The following is a 13126-nucleotide window of genomic DNA, read 5'->3' as shown; positions in this document are numbered from 1 at the left end:
ACCGTACCAGGCGCTCCCAGCTCCCACCCATGTGTGGTGCGGCCGGTGGGTTGAACTGCCATTTAGTAGTTGAGGAGACAAACACCTTGGAGACCTCAGGCTCGATATTCTTTAACGTCTGTCGCAGCTCGCGCTCCGCCCCGATGAAATTCGTCCCTCTGTCGCTGTAGAATACGGCGGGAGTGCCCCGACGGGCTATGAACCTCCTTATGGCCATGATGCACGAATGAGTGTTAAGTGAATGCGCCACTTCCAGATGTACGGCGCGAACTGTGAGGCACGTGAGCAACACCCCCCATCTTTTCTCTACTCTACGCCCTACCGTCACTTCCATCGGGCCAAAGAAGTCGATGCCTGTGTGCGTAAAAGGACGTTCGAACGCGGCGAGTCTTCCCTCTGGGAGGTCGGCCATTGCCGGTGATCTCGGGGACGCCTCCCATATCTTGCATTGTTGACACGAGGCCCTCACGCTGTTGTAGAGGCGTCGCAGGCCCTTGACCAGGAATCTGCACTTAAAGGCGTTCATGATTGCTTCGTGATTCTGGTGCAGGAATTTACGATGGTATCCATGGAGGATCAGCTGTGTCACTACGTGATCTCGTGGGAGGATGACCGGATCGGCGGCTCCCGTTATGAACTTACACGCTCTGGCTCTGCTCTGCATTCGTATAATCCCAGCGTCGTCGAGGAATGGGCTGAGGCCGTACAGTTCGCTTCTTCTGGGTATAGCTCTGCCCTTTCCTTTTACGAGCATCGAGAGCTCTTCGCTGAATCGGTCCCTTTGAGCTCTCTGAAGTAGGGTACCTTCGGCTCTTTGTAACTCGTGCGACTCCAGCTCCGCGCGGTGGCCTCTAATCCTTCGGAACTTGTCAACAGCTCTCAGCACGAAGGCGGTTACGCGCAGTAAACGGTGCCACGAGCTGAACCGCTCAAAGGGGACGACGGGTTCTCCTAGCGTCGAGTGCGTATTCACCGCCTTCCGAAGCTCTTCGGTAGTGGTTAGACGGACGTCTGACGACTTTGGGATTGGCCATGACTGTTCGGGTTCGGTGAGAAACGCTGGTCCGGTGAACCAGCGATCTTTGTGGCTAAGGGAGGCTCGGTTATGCCACTTCGTTGCCTCATCTGCTACATTTTCTCGCGTTGGGACCCACCGCCACTCGGCCTCAGATGTAGCTTCGAGGATTTCGCCGACTCGCGCAGCTACAAAAGGATGATATCTTCGATGGTCCGCTCTTATCCATGCTAGAACCGTCGAGGAGTCTGTCCAGAACACCTTCCGGATGGGCCTGGAGGACAAGCATTGTTCTACGAGTAGGGCCGTCCGTACCCCGATGGTCGCCGCTTGTAGCTCCATCCTGGGTATCGAGAGGTACTTGAGCGGGGCTACCCGCGTCTTAGAGGCGACCAAGGTACACATCGCCTGGCTTCCATTCGCGTGTTCTGGAATGGGCGTGCGCATGTAGACTACGGCAGCCATCCCTTCTTCACTAGCATCAACGAAAGTATGCAGCTCGAACGATTCGCGTTGATCCGCCGACACTCCCGGCGCGTATTGCCGTGGCACCTCTAGCTTTTCCATTTCCGGCAGGAGCATTAGCCATCTTTGCCATTTATCATTGCATTGAACGGGAATAGCCTCGTCCCATCCTGTTCCATGTCGCCAGACTTCCTGTAGCAGCATTTTTACGTAGAATAGGAAGTGGCCTAGGAGTCCTAGCGGGTCGAAGACGGTCATCATGGTGCTAAGGATTTCTCGCTTGGTAGGGGTGCGTCCTTCAAGTAGGCCTTTCGCTATCCTTTCTCGGTTGATCCTGAACGTGAAGAAGTCCTTGTCGGTGCGCCACCGCATGCCGAGCACCTTCTCCGTTGTGAGTCCCGGTGATATGTTTAGGTCCTTCTCTGAGTGCGGCTGACCATTGAGCGCTGCGATTACGGATGGGTCATTTGATGTCCAGTTTCTGATCTCGAAACCGCCTTGCTGATGGATGAATCTCACTGACTGGGCCAGCTGGATTGCTTCTTTGGTGGTTTCCACACTGCACAGCATGTCGTCGACGTATGTCATCTGGCAGATAGCTCGTACAGCAGATGGGTATTGTTCGGCGAACCGGTTGGCGTTGAGGCACATAACGTATTGCGCACTGGCCGGTGAGCTGCAAGCCCCAAACGTCATAACTCTCATCATGTATTCCTTTATCTCCTCGCTTGGCCGGTCCCGCCACAGAAACCTCTGACTGTGCTGATCCTCTTCGCGAATTAGCACCTGGTGGAACATCTCTCGGATGTCGCCGCATACCGCAATGGGGTTTTCTCTGAACTTCAACAGCACTGAGATTAGGGGGTTCACCAGATCTGGCCCCGTGAGCAGCATTGTGTTCAGCCCAGTACCGTTGACTTTGGCCGCCGCGTCCCATACGAGTCGTAGTTTACCCGGTTTGTTGGGGTTCTCTACCGGGAATACTGGGAGGTACCACACCCGCTTACTATCTTGTCGGTGCTCCTCCGGGGTTACTTCTCGTATGTACTGCCTTTTTTTGTAGTCGTCGATTTTTGCTTGCAGCGCATCCGCGAGGAGTGGCTCTTTCTCCATTCGTCTCTCCAGCGACAGAAACCGCCTAGTTGCCATGGGTAGGCTGTTCGGCAGCTGGCAGTCGTCCATCCTCCACAACAGCCCAGTTTCATATCTTTTATCGCGGTAGAGCGTTCGGGTGTGGAGAATCTGCAGCGCACGCTTTTCTTCCTCAGAGACGATGGCTTTCGTGGGTTGTTTGTTTCCCGCATTCTCTAGCAGGAAATATTGCCTGAGGTTCTCGTCGAGTTCGAGATCCCGCTGCCTGGCGTTGTGTTCTGTCTCGTTAGTTTCTACGTCGTGTGTCATGCAGCGCGGTGCATTTGTGTCGCTTCCCCCGGATATCGTCCATCCTAGCGGGGTCTTCACGGCAATAGGGTCGCCCATCCTACCTTCCCTGCTTTTCCGCGTTATCGTAGCATATGAGTGTGGTAGCCCGATTAGTATTTGTGGTTGGACGTTTGTGTATGATTGCATAGGTACTGTCTTGAGGTGTGGGTACTTCTGAGCCAATTCAACCATGTTGAGGGTCTGCGCCGGGAGCTGCAGCTCATCTACGGTATGCACTCCTGCCATGACGAGGGATTTGCCGTTCGGAGCCGCGATGGAGACGGTGACGATGGACGAGTCTTCTTCCCATCGTTGCACTCCGCCGGTCCAGCTGAGGCATAACGGACGATTTTCACCGCTCAAGTTCAGTTCGTCGGCTAACTCCTTATCCATCAACGTAACTGAGGAGCCGTCATCGAGGAAAGCAAAGCAGTTGATGTGTTTGCCGTTCCCCTGTACAACGACTGGTAGGTAACGGAAGAGTACTTCGCTCGTAGCGAGGTGGTGATTGAAACTGGCTGCGTTCTCTGCTGAGGGTGCTGCTGGCATGGACGGGTGAAGTAATGGGTGGTGCATCTCATGGCATCCGGCGACGTCGCACTCGAGGTGGAGCTTGCATGCTTGCGTCCCATGCTGATTGAGGCACAGCGGACACAAACCTTTAGCACGCACCACTCCTTGTCTCCCTTCCAGAGATAATTCTCTGAAGGCAGGACAGCTCCTCAAGCGGTGAACGGTTTCATTGCACACAGGGCAGGGAGAGCGGACGGCTGGTGCTGGTGGTTTGGACCTTTCGCGTTGTCCGGGCGGTGGTGGGCTGGAATCCGTTGACGAGGTGTTGGCGCGAAGGCTGTGCGCGTTAACCCGAGCTGCGTTCCGGTTGCTCGGGTTCTTTTGCTGGTGGCACATGCTGCTCACTGCGCTAGCTTCTTCCACCAGCCCGCTCATGAACTCTCCGAACTCCCGCAGGCTCGGATATTCCCAGTGTTTCTTCATCCTAGCCCATTCGAGCTTCAGCGAACCGGGTAGCTTGTTGACCAGCTCGGCTAGAAGCAGCGGGTTGTTTTGGTGGCTTTCTAGTTCGGCGGCCACGAGGGTAGCACTGAGCTGCCGAACGCCCAGGCCGAAGTTTATCAGCGTCTCCATGTTGTCCAGGTTGGGTGGCTCCAGCTTCCGCACGCGGGTCAGCATATTCGCGATCAGCATCTCCGGTCGCCCGAACAACATTTCCAACGTCTTCACTATCTCCGCCACGTTGGAGGGGTGCGTCAGGAGCATGAGGACGGACGCTCGCGCCTTCCCTGTCAAAGCCTCACTCAGGCGGATCAGGTTCTCCGCGTCCGAGAACCCGCACACCTCGTTCCCCTCCCGGAGTTGGCTGAAGAAGACGGGCCACTCCTCGGGGTCACCGGAGAAACTTGGGAGCCTTTTTGGCCAGATGTGGCGCGCGGCCGTTTGGCGAGAGCTGAGTTTCCCCGGCGCCAACTTGGGTGCGGGGCCTGGTGTGCATCTTTCAGCATCGTGTAACTTGATGTGATGCCCTTTGTTCCACTCGCGCATTGACGGCTCGTCGGCAATAGCAGCGTCGAACCCGGGCTTGCGGATCGTAACCGCTCGCTTTCGGGAGTGATGATCGTCGTTTCGGCTATTTACCGACGTCTTTCTGGTGACCGAGCTATCGCTACGTGACGCACTTGATTTTGAATCGCTCCGGCTGGGTTGGCTCAAGCAGTCTTCGAGCTCGTGTTTCTTGAGCAAGTATGCCCTTTCCCTTTCCGCTTGTTCGATGTCCAGGAGTCGGAGTGCATCCAGCGCTCGAAGCTGCGTCCTAACGCGCCGCTTATCACTGCGCTCTCGCGCGACGATGTCAGAGATTGTGCGAGAGCCGGTGGTGGTGGATGAATGTTGGCCGACGCCGTGACGCACCTCTGTCAGTGTGGGGGGCATTTCATACTCGTCTCCGGCGGGCACTGTTAGCGTGATCGGCTTTGCTGGTTTCTTCTTCGCTCTTGCGCTCGTTCCGTGAGAGCTCCCATCGGAGGCAGCGGTGGCGGACGGCTTCATGGTGGTCGGTGACGACGTACCGGGCCTTTGGTGCTTGGTTTCAGCGGGCACTTGTGGCGGTTTCGTGTCTACTTCTTTGTCCTTATCCATCTTGCTGCACGCCTCTCTCCTCCTTGCTCCGTCTCACACTCTGTCTTACAGATATCACGCACACACCTTCCCTACAAACCACGGCACTCCCTTTTCCGTATGCTCACTGTAGGAGTGTGCGTGACTTCCGATGGCACGGCACACGACCGACGACGAACCGCGAGAACGACAACCGACGTGACTACCACGCGGGTGGTAAGGAGCGATTTTTCTACCCGGCTCGATGCCGCACGGGCGATCCACAGCGTTCTTTGATCGTACCGCGCAGGTACGGTCTCGATGCTTTTCCGATAGCACCGCGCAGGCACTATCGAACAGCACTTTCACACACGATTTTGGCGCGTTGATAATACCGCGCAGGTATTGTCAACTCAGGAGTTTTGAACAGTTTTTTGAAGTATTGAGCACAAGCTGATATCCTTTTGGTTTCTTTAAGATCTTTATTGCCGAAGGGCACCGCGCGGGTCCTTCTTACAACGTCAGCTTCAAAAAACGTCTTTCCGATAGCGTCCCAAACTTGTACTGCCGCTTGCTGAGCGGTCGAGACACTCATCGCTTACATCATACATGGTAGTGGTCGTGATACTCTTGCTCTCTCCGGCTCCGGCAGTGTAGACACTCATTTGTTTGGCGAACGTTTTGATGGTTTCCGTAACAGTGGCTATGCTATGCATTTATATGTGAGCTTGGCTCGTTTTAAACATGACCTGGCGAATTTCATCCGATTTGTTTCATGTGTAAACACTCATGGGATGAATTATGGTCTATGGTGGAAGATTTGCTGCTAGTCGGACGGTCTGCTCGCAATATCTTATCAGACACGGTTGGAATCGCCTGACCATTTATAATAACGCAATCGCTTTGCAGTTCGCATTCAGTCGCACACGATGCAGGAGGATCATCTGGTGGAAATTCCTCGTTGTAATTGGGAAGAGTGGCGCGATTTGTACAAACGGGAATGGCCACGTCATGAGCTTGCCTACAATTTGGTGCAAAACTACATCGATTGGTCAAAGCACGATCGCAAGATCAAGGATTTGACCATCTACAGCCTCAACGGAAGTTGGCGAGAGAATGGAACATACGTTGTTATTGTGAGTATATGTGATACTGAGCAGATGCGTTGAGCTTCGAGATACTTTTAAATCCCTCTAATGATTTCTACCTTCATCGCTTCCAGGATCGGATCGATATGTACATGTACACGCTAGATGAATCATTGGAGTGCCTACGGCGTGCGTTAATGCTAGTGGATTGGGATTATTATCACGTGCTCCCAATGTGTCCCTATGAAACTCTTGTGTTCGATGTCTTCCAGCAACTAGGTGTGAAAATTTTTAACGCGCGACCCAACTACATGTACTTTTTATCGAAGGAAGATGCGAGTGTATTGTCAGTGTCATTACCTGCAGGATTGAGTCTCTCCCAACTGAAACCGGAGCACGCTCGATTAATTAACGATTTGTGGCCACACAAGGAAACGGGTTCGGAGTTTTTCATCGAACGTTTAATACGCTGGAACCCATCGATGGGTCTGTTCGATGAGTCCGGTCATCTGCTCGGCTGGTGTATGCTCACACAGGTGGGCGTCATCGGCATGTTGGGTGTAATCGAGAAGCGTAAAGGCTATGGAACGTTAGTACTGAAAGGATTCATAAGGAGGCTCGCCGAACTCGGTCTTAATAGTTACGCTAGTGTTCTCGTTGAGAATGAACCATCAAAGGCCCTGTTTACTAGTTTGGGATTCAAGGTTTTGAGCAGGGTCAATTGGATTAGAAACTGTGAGCGGAAACTAGTTGAGTGGAAATCGGGTGCCGAAATTGATTACAAGTAACATGGAAGGAGCACAAGTAGTAACCGGACTGCGGACGTCTCTTGAATGCGAACTTCAAGAGCCACATTGAATAAGAAATGTGCCGCCCTTATGTAAATTGGGACAGGAATCCTGGGTTACACTAGAGGCTCGCAATAAAAGCACGTTATCAAAGCATTGTGCTTATCATTTTACTGAGGACAATGGGAACATATCAAACAGTGCCGTCTAAAGTCTTGATAACAGTTTGCAAATCACTCGTTTAATTTCATCATACCGCAGGGACGTTTACCATTCTATGTTCTGTCACCATGGGGATCAGCTGAAACAACACAATACGACATCTTACACGAAATTGGATGGAAAATATCTTCTTCAAACATGGATTAGCAATAGACATACTCATGCACCTACAGCAACCGTGTTTATGTCCTTTAACTAAGCTGGTCGCACTTTGTTTGAGTTAGTAATTCGATATTAAAATTGCCTACATAATTCGTTCGATACAGATGTTCGATAGATGTGATGATCGATACTGACCTTAGACCATTATTTTGTATGAAGCCTATGTTAGTTACGGTTTAGAAGTACATAAATAAAATCGTTAGAATTGCCTAGTGAATTTGTAATTCTTTATCAATACTCGTTAAATATAAAGTAAGCAAAAAATTTAAAAAATCTGTTAAAAACTACCAGAATTACAGCATTACTTGCCAATACTCTTAGCATTCCCTTAACCAACTTAACCGAACAGTCTTTGCATATGAAACATACTATCACAAAGCTGTGGTTATGCTAAGTATTTATGTTTGTACGTGGCTTGGCTTTCTTTTTTTTCTCAAGTATCAAACACTCATGGAATGAATTATGGTCTATTGTGGTCGGTCTGCTCGCAATATCTTATCAGACTCAGTTTGGAATAACGCAATCGCTTTGCAGTTCGCATTCAGTCGCACACGATGCAGGAGGATCATCTGGTGGAAATTCCTCGTTGTAATTGGGAAGAGTGGCGCGATTTGTACAAACGGGAATGGCCACGTCATGAGCTTGCCTACAATTTGGTGCAAAACTACATCGATTGGTCAAAGCACGATCGCAAGATCAAGGATTTGACCATCTACAGCCTCAACGGAAGTTGGCGAGAGAATGGAACATACGTTGTTATTGTGAGTATATGTGATACTGAGAAGATGTGGTGAGCATCGAGATACTTTTAAATCCCTCTAATGATTTCTTCCTTCATCGCTTCCAGGATCGGATCGATATGTACATGTACACGCTAGATGAATCATTGGAGTGCCTACGGCGTGCGTTAATGCTAGTGGATTGGGATTATTATCACGTGTTCCCAATGTGTCCCTATGAAACTCTTGTGTTCGATGTCTTCCAGCAACTAGGTGTGAAAATTTTTAACGCGCGACCCAACGACATGTACTTTTTATCGAAGGAAGATGCGAGTGTATTGTCAGTATCATTACCTGCAGGATTGAGTCTCTCCCAACTGAAACCGGAGCACGCTCAATTAATTAACGATTTGTGGCCGCCAAAAGAGACGGGTTCAGAGTTTTTCATCGAACGTTTAATACGCTGGAACCCATCGATGGGTCTGTTCGATGAGTCCGGTCATCTGCTCGGCTGGTGTATGCTCACACAGGTGGGCGTCATCGGCATGTTGGGTGTAATCGAGAAGCGTAAAGGTTATGGAACGTTAGTACTGAAAGGATTCATAAGGAGGCTCGCCGAACTCGGTCTTAATAGCTACGCTAGTGTTCTCGTTGACAATGAACCCTCGAAGGCCCTGTTTACTAGTTTGGGATTCAAGGTTTTAAACATGGTCAATTGGATTAGAAACTGTGAGCGGAAGCTAGTTGAGTGGAAATCGGGTGCCGAAATTGATTACAAGTAACATGGACGGAATCAATGTTGCGGACTTCAAGCATCAAATGGAATACGAAATGTAATCGTCTCATGTAAATTGTGACGGGAATCGTGGGTTCCGCTAGACGCTCAGAATAAAAGTCCGTTATCAAATTATGGTGCTTATCACTTTAATGGAGACAATGGGAACATATCACACGAGACACTATAATCAGTCCCTTTTAGTGGCATGATAACAGTTGGCGTATCACTCGTGCCGTTGGACTAAAGTAGACCATTCTCAATTGTACCATCAGCTGAATCGGTCGACGCTTCGCTACAGCACAGTTTTGCCATCTCCACGATGACGACTGACACGTTGGTTCCCATTCCGATCGAAGATTTGGAGGAACTAAGGGATCTTTATCAACACAACTGGCCCCACAACGAGCCAACCTACAATCTCATCCAGAACTACATCGACTGGCATCGCATCGATCGGAAGCTGAAAGATTTTGCTATATACTCGCTCAACGGAACATGGCGCCAGAATGGGACATTCGTGCTGGAGGTAAGCAAAACCCCATACCTAGTGCCCTGATCGTGAGGTAGTGTAGTGATCATAACAACGTGTGCCCGCCCCATCTCGCAATAGGACCGGTATCTGCTGTTTTTCTATAGCCTCGATGACACGAATGATACGGTACGACGCGCGCTTGATCTTGTAGACTGGGACTACTCGTGGCAGGTATCGGCGTATCATGATACACACCGAGCAGCAATGTTGGAGATCATTCAGAAGCACAACCTGCAGCTAATTTTTGACTTACCAACGGAAACACGCTATCTGCGCAAAGAAGCTGCACTTCAGTTTACCATCGACGTTCCAGCAGGCACTTCCCTTCGCCCGTTGTCCGGTGAGGATGCCGTCAAGGCCAACGCACTGTGGCCACACCGGGCCAAGGGTTCCGAGTTTCTACTGAAACGGTTAGCTCTGTGGAACGCTAGTGTTGGATTGTTTGATGAGAGCACGAACGAGATGTTGGCATGGTGCTTCCGCCTTACTCCTGGTCCTAATGGGGCGCTAGAGGTTCCGGTCGAGCACCGGCGCAAAGGTTACGGTACGCTCGTGACGAAAGCGTTGGCCGTAAAGCTGGCCGAGATGGGCTGCATTTCTTACGGATTCATTCTCAAAAGAAACACAGCTTCCATCGATATGTTCCGCAAGCTTGGCTTCGAGAACGTCGGTAGCATGTACTGGACCCGGAACGTTGACCGAAAGCTCGTCGAATGGGACGGCTAGCTAGTGGTTTCGGTTCAGCTCAATCAGCTGTGCCCTCTTCTTGTTCTCATGCCGGCCCTCGACACTGCCAGCCTGTCCCTCAAACCACCCTAGGCGGCGATGGGTTTTAATCTTATCAACGTTGTTTAGAGCGCCGAGAGTTGAGCTCACCACACAGACGGCCACAGAGCGGTACTGTGGTGGTTGTGTGCTCTTGAATTACCGGCAATCATTTCTAGCCTGCAACGGTGTGCTGTTAGGATGCGGATTAGTCGCTGGCAAACAAATCAACCATGCAGAACGACGTCCTCGTACCGATTCCACCAGGTGCCTGGAAACAGCTGAGGGATCTCTACCGACAGGATTGGCCCCGGCACGAGATAGCCTACCACACGGTGCATAACTACATCTACTGGACCGAACACGATCCACACATCACCAGGACGTTGATCGTGTACAGCCTTAACGGATCTTGGTGGCAAAATGGTACCTACATCATTATCGTAAGTTATCAGCAGGCTCAGCGCTTGCGGATGCAGCAAACCGAGCAAACCATGTTCAAACCCCGTTGCAGGATCACACCGATGTGTTCATGTATACGCTGGAATCGTCCGGTGCAACGCTGAGGAGGATGCTCCAGCTGCTCGATTGGCACCATAGCTATCTGATGAATATGTGCCTGTACCGTGATCTCGTCCTGGACGTGTACCGTCTGCACCATCTGCCCGTAGCTTTCTACAGTGAGGATGTGATTTACTGCGTTCCGCACCAAGTGGCGCACGAGTTTCGGTACGAGTTACCGGCGGGTCTATCACTGCATCGCATCGAGCCACACTATGCTCGGTTCATCTACAACCAGTGGTTGACCAAAACCGTCGGCACGGAGTATTTCATCGAGCGGTTGCTTCGGTGGAACATTTCGATGGGACTGTTCTGTGAGCGTACGGGGGAACCACTGGCCTGGTGTATCCGAACTCAGAACGGTGCGCTCGGGCTGCTGGGTGTTGTGGCCCAGCGGAAGGGCTATGGATCGCTAGTGATCAAAGCGTTCGCTCGAAGGCTCGCGGAACAAGGCTACAGTACGTATGCCAGCGTGAGGCACACAAATATGGCATCCAGGAGACTGTTTGAGAAGCTCGGCTTCAGTGTGGTCGGGGAGGCGAGCTGGTTGAAGAACATGAAGGGCAAGTTTGATGGCACCGAGCTGCGAAAAGCAATAAAATCGTAATCCCAGTGCGGTGTGGATAGTAACGAGCAAGAAATAATGCAGACCATCCCTGGATATGAATATCACAATTTTAAACTGGTCGGAATAGCCAAAGACGAGCCGGGCTAATTAAATTTTTATTGCTTGCTTTAGATTTGTTTATGCTTTCGCTGAAGTGATTGACATTGTAGAGATAAGGATGAAAGATCCGGTAGAGGCCACGAAGCATCAGGCCCGCTTTTCGATCTTGGACCAGTACCACACGTCGACAGACTTGAACCCACATCCTTCGAACAGAGTCCTCGAAGCAACATTATCCTCCACGACGAATGCTTGTGGCAGTTTACCGGTATCACGTAGTTGACGTGCGAATCGTTCAATGATCTTCCGTCCTAGTCCTTTTCTCCGATGGTCAGGCATGGTTTTGAAAATAGCCAACGATCCCGTCTGGTCGCTGTAATAAGCGAGACGGAACAGTAATATAAATCGAAGTAATATCGTCATGCGTCGATCTATCCTAGGAAGACACTTACATCAAACACCAGGCAACCAGCTGTCCGGTAGCATCGTACACCCCTAGGGACGGGTTACGTTCGATCAGTCTTGTCGGTAGGTTCGCAAACACGGGATCGTTATGTTCCCATTCGTCACTAACGAACTCACAATCGGTATGTTGCACCGGTCCCAACTGGTAACCAACAGGTAAGCATCCGTTGAAACATTGTTCATCGATCTGCCGATAGCATACCAATCGCTCATCGTGCATTTTACTATACGACAAACTGGACGCCACACCAATAACGTGTTCGCGATACTGGGGCGCATAGACTAGGCTAACACTTTGTCCGCAGCTACCGAGCACAGCCAGTAACAGCTCGTACAACATTTTAGCTGTAGATGGTTCCAGTGTGTCGAAAAACAGTTCATTGTGATCCTTCGAAGGAGTGAAGAATGAATGTTACAGGATACCGCTCATCATGCATCATGCACAGCCACATACCTTCACCACGAATGTTCCGGTGCGAGTCCAGTCCGTGTGACTATCGGCGTACACCCTACACTGATCTCCGATGCAACCCAATTTACTCCAACGGTAAAAATTGTCCAACGTATTGTAAGTGTACGCGTGTTTGGGCCACGAGCGCAGATACAAATCTCGAAGTTTTCTCAGATCGTCCGCCCCTGTGATCTCTGTTACGGTTACAGCCGGCATGATTGGCCTGACTCACTGAAAATTGCGCTCCTCTTACTGTCTCAATCGATGCGATGAGGATTACGGATGAGCTGTCCGCCGCGGATGTGACACACGCGAAACTAGATTGTTGAATGGAATGGCAGAGTTGGAACTAACTCCGGGACATTATCACGAGCCCCGCGAATGCAAACAAGTGCTATCACTAGCCATGCGCACTATTTATGGTACTATGCACGATTGCCACTTCGCATACAAGAAAACAAGACAAAAGAACGCTAACCAAATATTCTGTAAAAGCTATCAGCAAATTGAGGAAATATGTAGTAAGGAGATAAGTGAAGTCCGTAACAGTGTTGAAAGGGGAAACTCCCCAGGTCATTAGATTATTACACCGTTGTAACACATACCATTTTACAAATAATTCATAATTTCATCATGTGAAGGATCAAACTACATCGACACAGTAGCATATCAGCTGAATCGAAGATTTTTGATATTTTTTTTATACTTGTATTGTATAAAAGAGCTTACGAATCACTAGCGCACATGTTTGCAAATCGATCGATTGATTAGTGATTGCTCTACTTTTGCGCAAATGGCGATCCTCTGTCTAAACATGTAAATACAAACTATTACCATCATTCGTACCGCTTCTACGCCTAAAGTGATAAGGACAACCTCACAAAAGGCCGACCGCGATTCAAACGAATCACGTG

General features: G+C 50.4%; 5 protein-coding genes across 5 annotated transcripts; 4 read left to right on the top strand and 1 right to left on the bottom strand.

The window, feature by feature from the left end:
* The first annotated feature begins 5923 nt into the window (after positions 1–5923).
* On the top strand, positions 5924–7001 carry LOC126569292 (uncharacterized). Its single transcript, XM_050226272.1, has 2 exons — positions 5924–6150; positions 6237–7001. The coding sequence occupies exons 1-2, from the start codon at positions 5944–5946 to the stop codon at positions 6888–6890; spliced, it is 861 nt and encodes a 286-aa protein (XP_050082229.1). The 5' UTR covers positions 5924–5943; the 3' UTR covers positions 6891–7001.
* An 807-nt stretch (positions 7002–7808) lies between these two features.
* On the top strand, positions 7809–8903 carry LOC126569293 (uncharacterized). The gene is made up of 2 exons (XM_050226273.1): positions 7809–8035; positions 8122–8903. The coding sequence occupies exons 1-2, from the start codon at positions 7829–7831 to the stop codon at positions 8773–8775; spliced, it is 861 nt and encodes a 286-aa protein (XP_050082230.1). The 5' UTR covers positions 7809–7828; the 3' UTR covers positions 8776–8903.
* A 145-nt stretch (positions 8904–9048) lies between these two features.
* Positions 9049–10029, top strand: LOC126569295 (uncharacterized). Its single transcript, XM_050226276.1, has 2 exons — positions 9049–9297; positions 9382–10029. Exons 1-2 carry the CDS (start codon positions 9091–9093, stop codon positions 10027–10029), a joined length of 855 nt encoding a protein of 284 aa, XP_050082233.1. The 5' UTR covers positions 9049–9090.
* Positions 9823–11358, top strand: LOC126569291 (uncharacterized). The gene is made up of 2 exons (XM_050226271.1): positions 9823–10511; positions 10583–11358. Exons 1-2 carry the CDS (start codon positions 10302–10304, stop codon positions 11234–11236), a joined length of 864 nt encoding a protein of 287 aa, XP_050082228.1. The 5' UTR covers positions 9823–10301; the 3' UTR covers positions 11237–11358.
* LOC126569296 (uncharacterized) lies at positions 11293–12554 on the bottom strand. Its single transcript, XM_050226277.1, has 3 exons — positions 12216–12554; positions 11749–12149; positions 11293–11669 (listed from the first exon to the last, which is right to left on the bottom strand). Exons 1-3 carry the CDS (start codon positions 12426–12428, stop codon positions 11444–11446), a joined length of 840 nt encoding a protein of 279 aa, XP_050082234.1. The 5' UTR covers positions 12429–12554; the 3' UTR covers positions 11293–11443.
* Between the last annotated feature and the right edge of the window lie 572 nt (positions 12555–13126).

The sequence above is a fragment of the Anopheles aquasalis genome, chromosome 2 (assembly GCF_943734665.1).
Source record: "Anopheles aquasalis chromosome 2, idAnoAquaMG_Q_19, whole genome shotgun sequence".
NCBI classification, from domain to species: Eukaryota; Metazoa; Arthropoda; class Insecta; order Diptera; family Culicidae; genus Anopheles; species Anopheles aquasalis.
This window is presented reverse-complemented; position numbering and strand designations above follow the sequence as displayed.